General features: G+C 41.2%; 1 protein-coding gene across 1 annotated transcript in view; it reads left to right on the top strand.

Moving 5' to 3' along the window:
- Vwa3b (von Willebrand factor A domain containing 3B) overlaps positions 1-20,143 on the top strand; it is a 187,079-nt gene that overhangs the window by 84,668 nt on the left and 82,268 nt on the right. Inside the window, exons 10-12 of the mRNA XM_026379299.2 lie at positions 1,650-1,804; positions 10,967-11,105; positions 12,251-12,382. Coding sequence (XP_026235084.2) covers positions 1,650-1,804; positions 10,967-11,105; positions 12,251-12,382 — 426 coding nt within the window. The remainder of the gene's footprint in view (positions 1-1,649; positions 1,805-10,966; positions 11,106-12,250; positions 12,383-20,143) is intronic.

The following is a 20,143-nucleotide window of genomic DNA, read 5'->3' as shown; positions in this document are numbered from 1 at the left end:
TTTGTTCTCTCCTTTGTCCCTCTCTAAGGGACAAGGACAATGGTCCCACTCCCTCATCCTTTTTAAAAAATCATTATTTTTAACTTATAGAGAGGACATCTTTATTTCATCCATGGTTCTGGAGGTGCCAGGACAAGATTGGGCCACCAGGCTGATGTGGGCCTCTGTGACGGGGACTGGCTGGCGATGGCTGGGACCCCCTCACCTCTTCGCTGGTCTCTCTCTGCGCTCGTTCATTCGTTCTCCTCTTTCTGCTTCACAGCCATAATGCCCTGTCTCTAGAGCTTTCCATCAGCAGATCTGCATTTGGTAAACTGCCCCTGTCCCCATTGTTATCATTTCCCCATGCATAAACTCCCATCCTGGGCGAGCTGCTGTTTTGTTTTGTTTTTTAGTTGAACTCATATTTGCTTCTGGTTTTGCTTCCTTTGTTTCATTCCTTGGCTTCTCTTTAGAATTCAGTTCCTCAAAGGACTTGTAGACACGCCCTCTCTCCTCCCCTTCCATTCTCCTCCAGCGCCCTCCTGGACCCACTGCCACCCGGAGGGGCTCCCCTTTCACTCAGAGTCGGCCAGCATCCTCTCGGGCCTCTCCGTCAGCCCCCAGGCTTTCTGAAGTCGGCTCCCTGGCCCTCTTCCTTGTACATTTCCACCTTCATCTCACACTTTCTTCCCTTGCCCACTCTCTCTGGCTACGCTGGTCTTCCCAAGACCCCACAGACACGCCAGGCAAACTCAGCTCTCCAACTCCCCCCGGGCCTGCCTGTGGCCGCCTGGCTCCTTCAGGTCTTTGCTCCTATTTCACCTTCTCCATGAAGTTTTTTCCCTCAGTTTTAACCTGTCCTGCCCTCTGCCCTCTGGCCTGGCAATCTCTCTTCTCCTTCCCTGCCATATTTTTCTCCAAAGCCCTGGGCAACCTCTGACCTACCACATTCTGCTTGGCTCATGATCTGGCTCTTCCCCTGCTAGTGTGAGCTCCAGGCGGGCAGGTTCGGGGGTCTTTGTTGTGGATTGTATTCCTGGTGCCTGGCATGGAGTAGGGACAGACCATGTCACTGATGAGAGCAGTCCTTGTGGGAGCCTCTGTCCTTGAGCCAGGTCTGTGTGTCCCATCTGGGGCACTAGACGTGGGAGGGGGTTCTTGGCTCCCTGGCTTCATTGGTGGCTGGGAGCAGACATGGAAAGAGGTTTTGGGGGGACTCTCAGGCCCCACCTCCTTCAGCATGGTCTCCCTGGCCCTCCGGCGCACTGTGAGCTTTCTTCTTTGTCGAGCTTTGTCGAGATTTTCTTAGTCCCCTCTGTCTCAACCCAGTACCAGGTCCTGGGTTATCTAATAATCTGTACTGTTCTCTCTCTCTCTCTCTCTCTCTCTCTCTCTCTCTCTCTCTGTATTGTCTCCCTCTTGCTGGAATCATTGGCTCCTCTGGGCACAGATGGGACCATGCATGTCTTTCTGACCACTGTGCATGACACCTAGCACCCTGTGGAGCAGGCACAAGGGCGTGTGTATGTGAATTAATGATTGAATGATTTCATGGTGGGGATGAGTACAAAGGGCCATTTCAATCAGGAAGAGGTGGAGGTATCCTCCTGGGGACCCTTCTTCTCTGAATGGTTTCTGAGTGGTTTCCGTCTTTGCCCCTCCCTTAGGAGAGCAAGAAGAAGACAGTCCATGCAAAATACTGCAACAAGTTCATCCACGCTGCCTGGAAGGATGGGAGCTTGGTCCACGTCAACATCACCAAGGAGAAGTTCAGGTGGTACAGTGACAGAGTCCACACAGTGCTGGCCCGGATCCGGAGGAGGTTGGTGTGTTCCCAGGAGGTTCACAAGTTCAAAGCCAGCCTCAGCAACTTAGTGAGACCCTGTGTCTAAATAAAATATATAAAAGGGCTGGGGATGTGGCTCAGTGGTTAAAAACCTCTGGCTTCAATCCCTGGTACCAAAAAAACAAAACAAAACAAAAAAAGATGAAGTAGCCATTAAACACTGTTAAGTCGAGGTGGCTTGTCCCCTGGTTCATGATGGCCTTGCTGACAGCAAGGGGACATCTGTGGATTCTGGTTCCATCCTGCCTTGGTGCCGGTGCAGGTTCTTATGAAGAGCAGAGGTGTGGCTCACAGTGGTCATACTTCGCGTAGCTGCAGGAGGCTATGCCCTGGGTTTGGGGGGCCATAGGTATATTGCAGACCACATTTCCCTTGCCTTTGACTCTTGAATGTTCTCTTTCAAAAGCATTTCATTGTACCTGTTGCAACATTGGGCAATCTAGAAAGCAGCCGAAACATGTATATAAAAATCAACTAAAAGTAACTTGCTGTCATCCCTCTCTGTGTGGGTGGGTTCTTAAAATCCAATGGTGTTCATGCTGCAGCCCCAGGCCCCCCCCTCCCCCAGAGGATGATCTGCCTGAATGCCTTCGCCTTCCAGGGAACAGGGGACAAATGCATTTAGACACGTGGGGTCTGAGATCTGAGGGAGCTGGATTGCAATCTCAGCTCTGCCACTTGCTGTGTGACCCTAGAGGAGTTAGTTCATGTCTTTGGGTATCGGGTTCCTCATTGATCAAGTGGGGACAGTAATGCCATTCATAAATTTGTTCTATGGATTAGTTAAGATGCTAAACCTAATGAGTTTTAACCAGTACCAGCCTGCAATAGCCACTTGAACACGAGATGCCTCCCTCCTCCTGTGCTTTCTGTTAGGCACCCTGAGGCTGCAGGAACCCACCTACTGGGGCCTTCACCCCCAGAGCGCAGCCTTTCAAAACTCAGGCTGCGGTGGATCACTCCTACCCAGCAGCCCCATGTCTGCAGCTGCCTCTGCTCGGGGTCTGGAGCTGAGTGCCTGCAGGGAGTAGCCTGGATTGCAGATCTGGGAGGGATGCCACCAGGCCGCCTCTGGGTCCCTTTGTCCTTCTCCTCCCCACAGATGTCAAGGATTGTTGGGAAGTTCTTTCTTCCTCTACTTTCTGGAAGATATTGTGAAGACTGGGTATCGTCTTCCTTGTCCATGTTTGGCAGAATTTGCTCCCGAAGCCGTCTGAGCTGGGAGATTTCTTCTCTGGGAGAAGGTTTTAAAGGAGGCATCCTATTTCTTTAAATGCACATGGACCTGATGTTGACAACTGAGGTCACTTTATTTTCTAATATGCCCGGCTGAAGGTTATCCATTTTGTTGATCTTTTCAAAGAACCAGCTTTTTGTTTTCACTGATTTTATGTGTATCTATACACACATGCACACACACATATGTACACACATATACACACATACATATACACATAAAATATATAAAATTATATGTAATGTAAAATATAACACGTATTATGATAACATATATTATGTAGTATTGTATCATGTATCATATATAATATATTGTGCATAATATTCCATTGAATTCTACTCCTTGAGTTTGTTTCTTAAAATAGATTCTTAGATCCCTGATTTAAGACCTTTATTTCTTTATTATTTACAGAACAAGTTTTTGATTTTATAAATCTCCCTCTGGATACTTCTGTAGTTGCTGCTCATAGATTTTGATATGTTGTATTTCATTTTCTTTTCTTTCTTTCTTTCTTTCTTTTTTTTTTTTTTTGTACTAGGATTGAACCCAGGGCTCTTAACCACTGAGCCACATCCCCAGCCCTTTTTATTTTTATTTTATATATATTTTTTGAGACAGGGTCTTGCTAAGTTGCTGAGACTGGCTTTGAACTTGTGATCCTCCTGCCTCAGCCTCCTGGGCTGCTGGGATGTTCTTCATTTTCAGCCTCTTCAGAATGTTTGCTGATTTCTCCTGCCATTACTTCTTTGGCCAACGGGGTATTTATAAATGTGTTGTTTACTTTCCAAACCTTTGTGGATTTTCCTTATGTTTTTTTATTATTATTGATTTCCATATTAATTTCACTGTAGGCAGAGAAATGCTGTATGATTTCGACTCTTATACATTTATTGGGACCTGTTTTGGTGAGCTGGAATATGAAAAAAAAAAAGTTCTGCTTCTGTTGGGTGGAGTGTGCTGTAAACATCACTGAACTGGAATTGGGCAGCATGTTGTTCAGGGGCTTCCATATTGTACTCATCTTCTCTTTGTTCTCTAAATTATTGAGAAAACAGGGTTGAAATCTCCAACTGTAATTTTGGATTCACCCACTCCTTTCATTTCTTTCCATACTTTTCCTACCTTGAGGCTCTGTTAGTGGGCCTAGCATCTTGAGGATTGTTAAATTCTTTTGGATTGAACACGGAGTCCCTTAACCACTGCGCCACATCCCTGGCCCTTATATTTTATGAAGAGACAGGGTCTGGCTGAGCTGCTTAGGGCTTCACTGAGTTGCTGAGGCTGGCTTTGAACTTGTGATCCTCCTGCCTCAGCTTCCTGAGCTGCTGGGTTACAGGCATGCGCCACCTCACCCACTTCAGCTTGCTTTTGATTATTGTCTACATAGTTTGTCTTCTTTCCTATTCCTTTACCTTTAACTGTCTGTCTTAGGTTTACCTGGGTTTCTTATAGACAGAATATGTCTGAATATCATTTTTAAATAAGTCTGGAAAGTTTTGCCTTTGAACTGGAGTGTTGTGATCATTTACATTTAATTTGATTAGTGATTTGGTTGGATTTAAATCAGGCATCTTGCTATTTGTTTTCTGTTTGTCCCTTTTCTTCTTCTTCCTCTTCCTCCTCCTCCTCCTCCTCTTCTTCTTTTTTTTCTTTTCTTTTGTTTATTTTTATGGTTCCATTTTTATCTCCACTATTATCTTACTAACCCATCTCTTTGTTTTGATACATATAAATAGTTGGCATTTACAATACAATAGGCATTCTTAATTTATCACAGTCTGTCTTCAGATAACATTACACTACTTCATGTATAAGAATCTTGCAACTTTCACTTCCCTCTTCTTTGATTCTTTTTTTCTTCCCGGTGCTGGGGATTGAGCCCAGGGCCTCACACTTTCCAGGCAAGAGCTCTATCCCTGAGCTACATCCTCAGCCCCTTCTATACTTTACTTCTGCATGTGCTGTAAACCCCACAATGCTTTACAAATGGCCCACTGTCTTCTAACTGGATTAAATATCCGAATACATATATTTCACATTTATCCAACATACTTGGATATTTCTGTTGCTCTGTTTTCCTTCCTTTGGATCCAGAATCCGCTTGGCGTCATTTTATTTCTTCCTGAAGGAATTCCATTAGCACATTTCCTGGAGTGTGAGTGATGAATCTTCTGCTAGTGGTGAGTTGTCTCAGCTGTTTAAGTCTGAAAAACTCTCAGATTTACCTTTACATTTTGAAGACAATTTTGCTAAATATAGACTTCTAGCTTTAAAATTTATCTTTTGTCACTTTAAAAATCTCCCTCTCTTGTCTCCTGGCTTGGCTCGCATGATTTATGATTAGAAGGCTTTGGCTATTCTCGGATCTCTTCCTCTCCATGTAAAATGTACTTTTCTGTCGCCGGCTGCTTGTGCGATTTTTCTCTTTGTCACTGGATTTCATCAGTTTTGTTATGATGTACTCTGGCGTGGTTTTCTTCATGTCCCTTCTCTTTGGGTTATTTGATCCTCTTGGATCTGTAGGTATTTCGTTTCAATCGAAATCAGAAGCATTTTGACCATATTTCTTCTTTTGTTTTTAATTGCTTTTATTTTTTAAATGCATGACAGCAGAATGCATCACAATTCTTATTACACATATAGAACACAATTTGTATATAAAGCATATTCACACCAATTCATGTCTTCATACATGTACTTTGGATAATGATGTCCATCACATTCCACCATCATTGCTAACCCCCTGCCCCCTCTTTTCCCCTCCCACCCCTCTGCCCTATCTAGAGTTCATCTATTCCTCCTATGCTCTCCGTCCCTACCCCACTATGGGTCAGTTACCTTATATCAGAGAAAACACTCAGCATTTGTTTTATGGGGGATTGGCTAATTTTACTTAGCATTATCTTCTCCAGCTGCATCCATTTACCTGCAAAGGCCATGATTTTATTCTCTTTTATTGCTGAGTAATATTCCATTGTGTATATATGCCACATTTTTTTGATATTTATTTTTTAGTTGTAGTTGGACACAACACCTTTATTTCACTTGTTTATTTTTGTATGTGGTGCTGAGGATCGAACCCAGGGTCTCGCACATGTGAGGCAAGCGCTCTAACGCTGAGCCACAACCCTAGCCCCTATGCCACATTTTTTAATCCATTCATCTATTGAAGGGCATTTAGGTTGGTTCCACAGTTTAGCTATTGTGAGTTGTGCTCGCATGATTTATGATTAGAAGGCTCTTGCTATTCTCGGGTCTCTTCCCGATGTGGCCGTGTCCCAGTAGTATGCTGTTTTTAACTCTTTTGGGTAGAGGGATAGTTGGGTCAAATGGTGGTTCCATTCCAAGTTTCCAAGGAATCTCCATACTGCTTTCCATATTGGCTGCACCAATTTGCAGTCCCACCAGCAATGTATGAGTGTGCCTTTTCCCCACATCCTCAGCAACACTTATGTTGTTTGTCTTCATAATTTTTGTCATTCTGACTGGAGTGAGATAGTATGTTAGAGTAGTTTTGATTTGCATTTCTCTAATTGCTAGAGATGATGAACATTTTTTCATATATTTGTTGATTGAATATCCTCTTCTGATAAGTGTCTGTTCATATCCTTGGCCCATTTATTGGTTGAATTATTTGTATTTTTGGTGTTTAGCTTTTTGAGTTCTTTATATCCCCTAGAGATTAGTGCTCTGTCTGATGTGTGAGGGGTAAAAATTTGCTCCCAAGATGTAGGCTCTCTGTTCACCTCACTGATTGTTTATTTTGCTGAGAACAAACTTTTTAGTTTGAGTCCATTCCATTTATTGATTCTTGGTTTTAATTCTTGTGCTATAGGAGTCTTATTAAGGAAGTTGGGACCAATCCCACATGATGAAGATTAGGGCCTACTTTTTCTTCTATTCAACGCAGCATCTCTGGTCTAATGCCTAGGTCCTTGATCCACTTTGAGTTTTGTGCATGGTGAGAGAGAGGATTTAATTTCATTTTGTTGCATATGGATTTCCAGTTTTCCCAGCACCATTTGTTGAAAAGGCTATCTTTTCTCCAATGTATGTTTTTGGCACCTTTGACTAATATAAGATAATTGTAATTTTGTGGGTTAGTCTCTGTGTCCTCTATTCTCTACCATTGGTCTACCAGTCTGTTTTGGTGCCAGTACCATGATGTTTTTGTTACTATTGCTCTGTAGTATAATTTAAGGTCTGGTATAGTGATCCCACCTGCTACACTCTTCCTGCTACGGATTGCTTTAGCTATTCTGGGTCTCTGATTTTTCCAGATGAATTTCATGATTGCTTTTTTTTTTATTTCTATGAGGAATGCCATTAGGATTTTGATTGGAATTGCATTAAATCTGTATAGTGCTTTTGGTAATATGGTCATTTTAATAATATTAATTCTGCCTATCCAAGAGCAAGGTAGATCTTTTCATCTTCTAAGGTCTTCTTTGATTTCTTTCTTTAGGATTCTGGAGTTTTCATTGTATAGAACTTTTACCTCTTTCATTAAGTTGATTCCCAAGTATATTATTTTATTTTTTTATTCTAAAATGGGGTAGTTTTCCTCATTTCCCTCTAAGAGGATTTGTCACTGATATACAGAAATGCCTTTGATTTATGGCATTGATTTTATAACCTGCTACTTTGCTGAATTAATTTACTAGTTCTAGAAGTTTTCTGGTGGAGTTTTTTGGGTCTTCTAGGTATAAAATCGTATTGTCAGCAAATAGTGCTAATTTAAGTTCTTCTTTTCCTATACATATCCCTTTAATTTCTTTCGTCTAATTGCTCTGGCTAGTGTTTCAAGGACTATATTAAATAGAAGTGATGAAAGAGGGCATCCCTGTCTTCTTCCAGTTTTTAGAGGGAATGCCTTCAATTTTTCTCCATTTAGAATGATGTTGGCCTGGTGCTTAGCATAGATAGCCTTTATGATGTTGAGATATGTTCCTGTTATCCCTAGTTTTTCTAGTATTTTGAACATGAAGGGGTGCTGTATTTTGTCAAATGCTTTTTCTGCATCTACTGAGATGATTGTATGATTCTCATCTTTGAGTCTATTGATGTGATGAATTACATTTATTGATTTCCTTATGTTGAACCAACCTTGCATACCTGGGATGAATACCACTTGATCATGGTGCACAATCTCTTTGTTATGTTTTTGTATTCAGTTTGCCAGAATTTTATAATTTTTGCATCTATGTTCATTAGAGATATTGGTCTAAAGTTTTCTTTCTTTGATGTGTCTTTGCCTGGTTTTGGAATCAGGGTGATATTGGCCTCATAGAATGAGTTTGGAAGTGCTGCCTCTTTTTTTATTTCCTGAAATAAATGGAAGAGTATTGATATTAGTTCTTCTTTAAAGGTCCTGTAGAACTCGTCTGTTCCTGGGCTTTTCTTGGTGGGTAGGCTTCTGATGGTGTCTTCTATTTTGTCACTTGATATTGGTCTGCTTAAATTGTGTAGATCTTCCTGATTCAATCTGGGCAAGTCGTATGACTTAAGAACTTCGTCAATGCCTTCAATACCTTCTATTTTATTGGAATATAAGTTTTCAAAACAATTTCTAATTATCCTCTGTATTTCTGTAGTGTCTATTGTGATATTACCTTTTTCATCATGTATGCTGGTAATTTGAGTTCTCTCTCTCTCTCCCTGTCTTCATAGCATAGCTAAGAGCCTGTCAATTTCACTTATTTTTTCAAAGAACCAACTTTTTTGCCAATTTTTTCAATTGTTGTTTTGTTTTGATTTCATTGATTTCAGCTCTAATTTTAATTATTTCTTGCTTTATACTGACTTTGCTGTTGATTTGTTTTTCTTTTTCTAGGGCTTTGAGATGTAAAGTAAGGTCATTTATTTGTTGACTTTTTCTTCTTTTAAAGAATGAACTCCATGCAATGAACTTTCCTCTTAGAACTGCTTTCATAGTGTCCCAGAGATTTCCATATGTTGTGTTTATGTTCTTATTTATCTCTAAGAATTTTTAAATCTCCTCTTTGATGTCTTCTGCAACCTATTGTTCATTCAGTAGCATATTTTTTAGGAGGACGAGGAACCTGGTGAGGTGGGGGGAGCGGGGCGATGGCATTGTGCTGTGGGTAGGTAGCAGCTGAGTGACTTGCGTGGGAGTGGAGCGAAGTCTTGGCAACCTGCAGATGTGTTCATGGGTGATTCTGCTAAGGTGCTTGCTGAGCCTTGCGTGGGCAGGAACCTCAGGCTTTGGGTCCTGCTCCAATGCTGAGGCCCTGAGCCTTGCGTGGGGTCACAGAACTGGTGATATCTGTGGCTATTTCTTTGAAAAAATCTTTCCCTGATCTTTCTTCTCCAACTTTTAATGTATTGTTAATATTTTGCTGCATATTTTTCATTTCAGATATTGTGTCCCTCTGGAAATTCCACTTGGATCTTTTTTATGTCTTCCATTTCTCTATTTCTGTTCCTACTTCTCCTTCTTGAACACATGAATTACATCTCTAATGGTGTGTAGCCAATTCCATTGGGTATGTTCTTTTGGGGTCTGTTTCTATTGATCACTTTGTCTTCTATCATGAATCATATATTCCTGTTTCTTTGTTCTGTTAATTTTTTATTGGATACCAGAAATTTTGAATTATACCTTGTTGGGAGCTGGATTTCATGAGTTTGTTATTGTTTGTTTGTTTGGTTTGGTTTCTTGGTACCAGGGATTGAGCCCAGGGATGCTTAACCACTGAGCCACATCCCCAGCCCTTTTTATTTTTTTATTTTGAGACAGTCTCCCTCAATTGCTTAGGGCCTTGCTAATTTGCTGAGGCTGGTTTTGATCCTCCTGCCTCAACCTCCCGAGTCAGGGATTATACAGGCAGGTGCCACAATGCCTGGCCACTGTCTTTTTATGTCTGTTCTGTGATGTGGTTCAGTTACTTGGAATCAGCAAGACCCCGAGTTTTGTTAGCATAGGTCCACAGTTTATTCCGGGGCTCATTTAGTCCTGTGACAAGCTAATGCCCTTTGAGGGCTCCCCTGGATTCTCCCTGCATTAAGGAGGTATAGACAGCCCCTCTGCTGGTTGAAAGGTGCTTTCTTCCTAACCTGTGTGAGCTCTGAGGAGTTGGGCCACTTCCTCCTTCCCAGTGATTGGTTCCCTGGCTTCAGTAGTTCCTTCCCTAGCTCTTCGTCAAAATCTGGAGGGCGCTTTTCTGCAGATCTCTGGAGCATGTTTCTCTCTGTCTCTCCCCATGACCTCAACGCTCTCCCTCTTTCTAAGCTTCTGTGCCGTGACGGCCTCTTCAATATTTCTCCCTACAGATTCTGGTTGCTTAGGTCTTACTGAACTCTGAACTGTTTCAGGTCTTTTCTCTCCCTTCCTTCCCTAATCCTAACCCTTCAGGTTTTCCTGGCAGCCTTGAACTTCAGTAACATCCCATGAGGGGCTACAATAGCAGTCCCACTCACACAGCCACCTGGGGCTTGGTTGTTACGGGGCCCTGAGCTGCCTGATACTGTCCATAAGCTCCTTAGAAACATCAGGCATGTTCTGCTCGACCATCTTGATGGTAGTTAGCAGGATTAGAAGAACAAATGGTCTGAATTCATAGCTGAGGTTCCCAGCTGAGGTGACTAGTAGTAATTTCCTCTTGGCTTTAGCTCCCACATTGGGTTTCGTTTTCTTCCTACCGATTTCTTAGTTCTGTTTTACTTGGAGGGATGAGGGTCAGTGGAGGGGGTTGGAAAGGAAGCTGGCCCAAATGGAGGATTTTCTACAGAAAAACTTTAACGTATCCATTCGCTGAAGATTAGGTATAGGCAATGTATCCCACAGCTCTGGCCACGGAAGAGCATCATTCCATTGTAAGGAAGATGATCTCGTGGCCTGCCGGCTCTGACCATTCTTTTTGAAACTTTTTCCCGCCTAGGATTAAATGGCTAGAGGACGGGAGCCAGATCCTCTTTGGAAAGGTGCGTGAGGATTGCGTCTACGTCCTCATCGATACGTCTCACTCCATGAAGAGCAAACTGGACTTGGTGAAGGACAAGATCATTCAGCTTATACAGGTCAGAGGGCGTGGTCAGGTCTGTGCCTTCAGGGCCTGTGTGTTGCAAATGCATTGGCACCAACCACTGTCCAGTGGCCACCAGCAGAGGACAGGGAGGTTTTACACCCCATGAGGATGCCAGTTCAAAAAAGGATCCCCTTTGCCCATTAGAGAATCCTCAGTTCCCCTTTGAAGCAGACCTGTCCTCTATGGGGTCCTTTCAGCCTCCTGTGGGTCCCTGAAGGGAGATCCTATAGCACTGCTTCAGGCTTTCTCTCTCCTGCATCCATGATACAGCGAAAGCTCTAGAAAGCTCTGTTGTTTCCCAGATATTTATTATATTAGCCTTTTTATTTTAATTTCCAGCATTTATTATGAATGAGTGTGTCCCAGGGCAGATTCGTGGGAGGATACATGAGGCTGATGAATAGAAGCTCCCACTTCTGACTCTGCCTGCGCTGGCCGCAGGTCGTCTGACCTGAAGCAGGTCCTGACCTCAGTTTCCACGTCTATGAGTGTGTATGATCATGCTCACAGGGTCTGTTGTATCAGCTACAGAAATAATAGTGGGGAGTGTTTGAAAATAAATAAATCATTCATTAATAAATAGAATAAGTATCATATTTATATTATTATATTTATTATTGTATTTATTATAATAATAATAAATAAATTCAGCTTTTGATCTGACCAAGCTGCGTGGGAGAATGATGGACAGAGAAAAGGCAAGTCAATAATCTGTAACTGAAAAGTGGTTTTTCCCAAAAGATGGTGATCAAAATGATGAAATCATTTCAGGTTTCTTTTTTTTTTTTTTTAAGAACATTATATTCAGTGTGCACATTTAGCATACCATTAATATCAGTATTAAAGTCAATATTTAATGCCACATTATATGTATAAACGTGTACATATTTGTGACATCTATAATAAACATTCATACCTTCTTGTAGACATTTGGAAGGGTCTTGGCATTCAAACTATGTATAGATTTTATTTAAATGCCTTTTGTACCAGAAAAGATTTTTTCTGTTGAACATAATTTTTAAGCTTCTAGAACTGAAAATAGATATTCTAGTGATTAAATATATTAGGCTAAGAGCTGCCCTGAGCTTTTCTTACATTTGAGTGGTTTTATGGTTAAGTAATAATTGTCTCTTACAGGAACAGCTGAAATACAAAAGTAAATTCAATTTTGTGACTTTTGATGGTCAGGCAGTTGCTTGGCAGGAAAAACTTGCTGAAATCAACGAAGATAATTTGAAAGCAGCTCAGTCCTGGATTAGAGACATTCAGGTAAAATAGAGATGAAATCTTGGTGAACAAGCCTGAGTTTTTTCAAATGTGTACTGAATTTATTCACAGGATAGGAATTCTTCTTCTTCTTTTTTTTCTTGGTACTGGAGATTGAACCCAGGGGCACTTAACCACTGAGTCACATCCTCAGTCCTTTTTATATTTTATTTTGAGACAATTGCTTAGGGCCTAAATCGCTGAGGCTGGCCTCAAACTTGTAATCCTCCTGCCTCAGCTTCCTGAGCTGTGGGGATTACAGGGTGTTGCCCCCTGCCTGGCTGGATAAAAATTCTTGAGAAACATTTTGAGCTAGAGGATGGCAGTACTTTCACATAGACATTCATTTTGTTTGTAAAGGTCACATTAATTTCATCTCAACAGCTAATATCTTAAGGTTTAGATAAGTCTCCATTCACAGAACAGCCATCCCTCAGTATCTACCGGGGATTGGTCCCAGGACCCCACGCACCCACCCACCACACACACACACAAGGATACCCAAATTCCATGGATGCTCAAGTCCTTACAAAAAATGGCATCATATTTGCATAGGATCTGTGCATAGCCACCAGCCTACTTTAAATCACCTCTGGATGATGATGCCTAATACACTGCAAATGCTATTAAACAGTTATTATATTAGGGAATAGCAACGAGAAAGTAGTCTTCTATGTACAGTACGGACTCGGTTCCCCCCCCCCATTTTCCATCTGGGGTTGGTTGAATCCTTGGAGACTCGTAGATACCAAGGCTGGCCGAGCTGTTTCCTGATGGGTCCTTGGCTCAGGTCTCAGACACTTAATGAAAACAACTGTCAAAAAATAACATTTTTTTGTTCTCAGTTGTTCATTTCTGTCTCATGGGACACTTCATTATCATTTCGAAGGATCTATGGCAGATCTTCACCGTGAACTTTGTTCAGGAGAAATGAACTTGTGGAGATGGGCAGTACAGTCTGGGTGTGCAGGGCTGAGAGCTAGAGGAGGAGGAGGCCAGCAGGACTCAGGGAGAGGGCGACGGCGTCCCTGCGGATCCGCGTTTCCTTTGCAGACCTTGAGAGCTGCTGGTCTTGGTGTTTCCCATTCAGGAGGAATTTCCTTTCCCTACATCCCTCAACTAGAACTTGTTTTGATTTTAAAAGTTCTACAGAACCACGTGGCATGCCAGATACTTGAAAGACACTAAAATCGAAACCGAGCTGTTAAAAAGTTCAATATCACAAACATCTTTAGAGTTGGCTAGAGTCCCAGCTTTGAAAGGAGGGCCACAAATGGACAGCAGCAGACCTCCCTAAATCTCCCTAAATCTGATGCCAAGATGCATCAGGGTTCCCTTGGGATTTGAATTTTTTAAATGAGAAAAGGAGGAGGAAGAGGAGGAGGGGAAAATATGTTCTAGTGTGTTCTAAAAGAAATGATAATACTGATAATTTGGGGTGGGGGGGTTTGTACCAGGGATTGAACCCAGGGTGACTGGCCACCTTATCCTGGGAAAGAGTCTGAGGCTCATGCCCAACTTGTTTAATTTCCAGAAAGAATCAAGGAAGCTACTTACAATGACACATGTTCTCTCTTACAAACTATAGGAAATATCTTGTTCATTCAGAACCCATTATTTCTTAGGGTTACGATAACAAAATATTATGTATGTAATCTCAGAGGATAAATAATGAACAAACTCAATCATCTATTTAGATTTTAGTCCTTTGGCCAAAACCATAATTATAATTGTTTTGGGAGAGCATAGTTCTGCTATCTTTAAAAATCTGCACTGCTGCTCCTTGCCTGGTTACTGAGTGTCCAAAATTCATTTTTAAGATGACCAATGCAAAAGAAAATGTGGTATGTATACATAATAAAATATGACATGGCCCTAAAAATATTATTTGCAACAACATTATGCAAAGAAAACATTACATGAAGAGAAACAATCTAGTACAGGAACACAAATTCTGCATGATCTGATGCACAGGTGACATTGAAAAATGTTGAACTCATAGACACAATAGGTGGTTATCAGGGCCTGGGTGTGGGGGACAAGAAAGAGGGAAAGGTTAGTGAGGTGGTGAGTAAAGTTTCAGTTAGACAGGAAGAATAAGACCTAGAGATCTATTCCACAGCGTGGTAACTATAGTTAATAAGAACATGGACGCGAAAACTGCTTAGGGAGTAGACTTTGAATGTTTTCATGATTAGGAAAAACAAGTTAATGGATATGTCAATCAGTTTGATTTAATCATTCCTCATTGTATACACATATCAAAGCATCATGTCACAGACCATTAGTATATTTAATTATTACCAATAAAAATAAATAAAAAAACAACTTCTCGAAAATAAATAAAAACCAATAAAAATAAATAAAAAAACAACTTCTCGAAAGGAGAAGTTGTTCTAATGACCCTCTGAGCTCTATTTCTGCAGCCCAAATCTGATGACCCTCCTCTTCACAGCAAATGCACTGATTGGCTTTCTGTTCTCCAGTGGTCTCATTAATCTCCCTGATCGGGAGGTTATGTGGCCCAGAGTTGCAAAGCTCTTTAGAGATGTCCCCTGTTCCCTGGATTCAGACTGACTCAGAGGGCAAGAGCCAAATATTGGTTTTCTTGGCCCTTTTAATTTAACTTTAATTTTAAAACTTAATCTAAAACATCCAGCAAATAAGTTTCAACAGCCTTATATTAAGAGTACTGGGCTTTAATGTCTATATCTCTATCCTGTAGGTGATAACTCCTTATCTTAAATTAACCCAGGTTGTGTGTTCTTAAATCAGTACCTCTGCAAAACATTAACAGGCAATCTTTAGACCATTTATAAGAAAACTACAAGATAAACTTATCAAGAGTAAAAAACATATTTAGTTCATGCAATAGCTACCTTGAATTTTGGCAGAGTTCTACATTATAATCCCCTGTTTGAGATCCTAGTAATCTTGACAAAACCCAACTTTTGGGCACAACTTTAAATGTACTGAAATCTGGCCTCCTTCTTTCATAGTCACTTTCACATGCAGTGAGATGGGACACAGAGCCTTATCTCAGGTAAGGCGGGGTTCTTCATAAATCTTAAGTACTGTAGTTCTGAAATTGATCTTTGCTTTTTTAAACATCATTTTACAAAGCCTACATAAATTGTTGCTCAAGTTCACATGAATATTAGCTAACACAATATAATATCACACCTAAAACATGAATTAAAGAAAAGCTGAAAGCTTTTAACCTTTTGTAGAAAAGTAGCAAAGTACTTTTGTGTTTTGCAATAAAACCTTTACATAGATTAGGCTCTCATTAACTTAAAAATACATTTAAATTGTATCTCAGTGTAAAAAGTAACATAGAACTTTACATAACTTATTGATAACAAGTCCAGTTATAGAACACAATGATATAAATAAATCTCCAACATGTTTTTCTTTTAAGCCTAAAATTACCAAACAACTTTAGAACACAGCTTGATATAATGCTCTTTCTAAAGCTTCTACCTTACAGACTTGTATACCTGGAAGATATGAACACATCAATAGCACCACAATTACACTGATGTTTTTATATTAACCAAGTTTAGCTTTTAAAGAAATAACATAGCACAATTCTCTAAAACAACAGCACTTGTTTATCCAGCTGTTTAATTTCTTTAAGATTACTTGCTCAAAAACTTACACATAACCAACTTACACAGACCTTCTTTATCACTTTCTTAAACCCTCTTAATTACTTAATCATATAGACTCTTATCCAGAAACACATTTTCCCCTCTATTCAATCCATACCTAGAACCTTCTAGTTTCTCTTTTTCATCTGTTAACCTCCTTCTGTTCACATTTTGAAACAATACTTGTAAATTTTTGAATTTAGGCAGATTATTTCATAGACATCAACATTTTATTAGGTTTTATTTTTGAACACCTAGAAAAACTTATAAGCTTAATTTTAAAGACATCTTTACTTTTATCTGTTTACCTCATTGAACCATTTGAATCATGTGAATCTCTGGAATGAATTATCTGAAATCACAGACTAAACAATTACCTAACCCCAACTTTTAACTGCAAGATTATGCAATGCTTCAAACTCATTTAGATACCAGATTGTTACAATAAAAAATCATCTTTTAGATACACATTCAGCCAAGATCATCCCCAAGAAACAATCTATAATAACCTTTAAAACAGACAGACCAGATAAGAGAAAAATCTCCCCGGGTTTCTATCCCATTTAATTATGACTCCTACATCAGTGGCACCATAGATTTCCCCATGAGTGGACATAGGGGCAACTATAGGTGTAAATCAAGGGTCTCGGTGTGGCAACTTTACTGCATTCAGTGTCCCCTTCTTTTTAAGTAGATAGAGATGGAGCAATCCTTACAGTGCAGGGAGGAAATGAGGAGGTTCCCCAAAGCGAAATGGCTTTGGCAGCTGCTAGGAGTCCCTCAGTCTCCCCTTTTACTTACAGGATTAGCTCCTTTGGTTAGATCCGATTTGGTTAGATCAGATATGCAATCTGCATATCTCCTAACCTTCCAGTAGAGTCAGTTTTTATCTGCCTTAGGTCTTGAAGGGGGAAGGGGGTATGTACTTTGATCGGCCCAAACTCTCCTGGCCTCTCCTGGACAGGTAATATAACTGGTTTGCCTGTTGGGGGAGACGCAGAGAGGCCAGCAGATGGAGATTTTGTGGGTCCTCCTGATTCTTTTCCTCAGTGAGTCCCCAAGATTTTTTCTCTTCATGGCAGACATCATAGGTAAGTCTACTTTACACTGTTGGCATAGTTTAGGATTTTCCCTTAGAGCAAAGAAAAATCTGAACATACGGCACCTCACACCATTTCCTTTTTTTGTAAATTTTATCAAACTGTAAAATTGTATTAAAATTGATATTTCCCTCTGGTGGCCAGGTTTCTCCATCAGAGAGTTTGTATTGAGGCCAGGCCAAGAAAATGAGGCGCTTTTTCTTGAGCGTCTGAGGTTCAAATCTACCCCAATTTTTCAATACGCAGGCTAGTGGTCCACCTGACGTATTGGAGAGAGAGAAGCTCCCATCTGAGTGAGAAGAAAACAGGATTCAGGCGCCCGCGCTGCACCAGAGAAAACTGTTCTCATTAGGGACGTCTCCCTAACCTTGAGCTTCCTAAACGGTCCAGAAAACCCGTCTCTCACCTTGCTTTGCCAAAGGTTTCTGGTCCCCTTTAGCAAAGTGCTAGGCTCTCGGTTTGCCCTGTGCCAGAGACCCTGGGAGGATTCAGACTTAAGGGCCTTACTGCTTTCCTCCCGGCCACTAAAAACCCATTGCAAAAGAGAAACAGGCGCACTTTTGTTGCCTTTGCTCTGTAGATTAAAGGAACTGCCTAAGGGTAAGGGAAATCTACCGGTTGTAAGGTAGCGCTTTCTATCAGAGATTACCAGAGGAGTTGATTCTAAAAATGCCTCTCTAGCAGCTTAAAGAACACAGCTCATTTTAAACATTGGGCAGTAAAACAGACTAGTAAAAGTTACCTATGCACCCTAGGGAACCTGGGCAGATTTTACTAATTATCTCATGCCTTTCTCAGTCCTACAACCTGAATTGCTAACATTTCTGACCTGCGAAGGAAGGGAAGCATCCAGGAGGAATGGATGCGAGGTTGGGAGTGTTGCATGGCCCATACGGAGGCAAATGTGATTGGGGCTTTCCCTCAGTGCCATTCATCTACCGATCACCCTAGATACCCCTGGGGGCTGTCGGAAGGGGGCTCAAGAGAAAGGAACCTTAGGAATACATCTGAGGGTAGCCCAGACCGGAATTCCTCAGTTGTTCCAAACTCCTTCCTCCAGCTCCAAGCATCCGAGGCAGATCGGGATTCGAGACACTGTGTACTCACGCCAATTGCTCTCCGGGCCCAGACAGAAAAGTGGGAAGCGGCTTTGGCAGAACCCAACATGCCTGCTCTGTACTGAACAGGTGATTGAGAGCTGCCCAGGCCGAGAAACCTCTCACCCGAGTCTTGAAGAGTGGCGGCTGCACTCATTGCGTTTAAGTAGCCGTCGGGTGCCCACCTTACCCTCCAGAAAGAAAGAGAGAGAAAGATGCACCTCAAACAGACATGGGGTGCTTGGAGACGGGTTACCTCTGTGTAGGTGTGGAATCTCCGTCTGGGACCTCCAATATGTTACCGCTGTTGACCGGTGACGAGTCCTTGCTTCCCCGATGTTGAAGAATAACACCAGAGAGCACGCTGAGGCAAGGTCAGAGTAGATATTAGAAGTTTATTAAAGGACAGCAGAAAAGACTTCTCCCGGAGGAAGAAGGGGACCCAAGAGGTGGAATCCGTGGAAGTGTGGTTGTCTCCCCTTTTTATAGTTTTGGTGATGGAATGTAAGGGGGAAGGGTTGGGACACAGGTGGGCCAAACAAGTAATCTGGGCAGGAAGGACTTCATTATCATTTCTTTGGGATGGGCTATCTCCAAATCTGTTGGGGACTGTTATGGGGTGGACTTTGGCCTAGGGCCTTTCGGGGACTTCATTAACATTCCATGAGTTGTCCTGGGTTTCCCCGGAATCATTCTCAGCATGGCCTCCATTTTAGACTTCACTGAGTTTTAGACCCGATTTACCTAACTACACTGACTACCTAACTTTAAATCTGGCTTCAATATCATTTCTAATAAAGAATGAGAATTCCTTGAAGAACTGGTAGATTTTAGGATTGGGGCTGGGAAAACTTAAGACGATCATGAAAGGACTGGGTTTGTGACTCAGCAGTGGAGCACTCACCTAGCATGTGCAAGGCCCTGGGTTTAACCTCAGTACAGCATAAAAATAAATAAATAAAATAAAGATATTGTGTCCGACTACAACTAAAAAAATAAATATTTTTTTTAAAAACATGATTATGAAACACCTTTTCATGCCAGAAAGTCAGCAAATGCTAACATAAAAAAAGAAAAAAAGAAAAGATGGATTCTTATTTATTTATTCTGGGGACCAGGGATTGACCCCAGGGGTGCTTTGCCACTGAGCTACAACTCCAGCCCTTTTTATTTTTTATTTCAAGACAGGGTCTCACTGAATTGGTTAAGGCCTAATTAAGTTGCTGATGCTGACCTCAAACTCATCATCCTTCTGCCTCAGCTCCCACTGCCCCCCTACCGAGTTGCTGATTTTCTGTATAGCTTTTATCTCTTTTTCTTGCATCCATGCAATGGCTAGGACTTTCATATTGAATAAGAGTGATCCAAGAGGGCATCCTAATCTTACAGGGAAAGGTTTCTGTCTTTCACTGTTAAGTACTTTGCTGGCTATGGCGGATTTTGTTGTAGGTTGTGGGTTTTTTTGTTTGGGGTTCCTTTTTTTCAGTTATGATTTTTTTTTTTTTTGGATTGATGAGGTTCCCCTCTATTCTTGGTTTGCTGAAAATTATTACCATAAATGAATGCTGAATTTTGTCAGATGTGTTTTCTACATCTATTAGTTCACAAATATGGTGATCTATATAGTTCACAAATATGGTGAATTACATTGGTTTAATTGTTTTTGAATGTCAAGTTGACCTTACCCTCTTGAGATAATTACCATTTGTTCATGAGGTTTTATACATTTCATATATTCTGCATTAGCTTTGTCAAAATATCTTGTGGAGGAGTTTTGTGTCTGTTCATGAGGAAGTTTAGTCTGTAGATTTTTTTTTCTCAGAAATAATGGTCTAGTTTGATTTCAGAGAATATAGACTTTGTAATATGGGTAGAGAGGTGTTCACTTTTCTTTTTCTCCTGAATCTGACCTTT

This window comes from Urocitellus parryii, chromosome 12 (assembly GCF_045843805.1).
Source record: "Urocitellus parryii isolate mUroPar1 chromosome 12, mUroPar1.hap1, whole genome shotgun sequence".
Lineage (NCBI taxonomy): Eukaryota > Metazoa > Chordata > Mammalia > Rodentia > Sciuridae > Urocitellus > Urocitellus parryii.
Note: the sequence above shows the minus strand (reverse complement) of the source record. Positions and strands in the feature narration are given on the sequence as shown.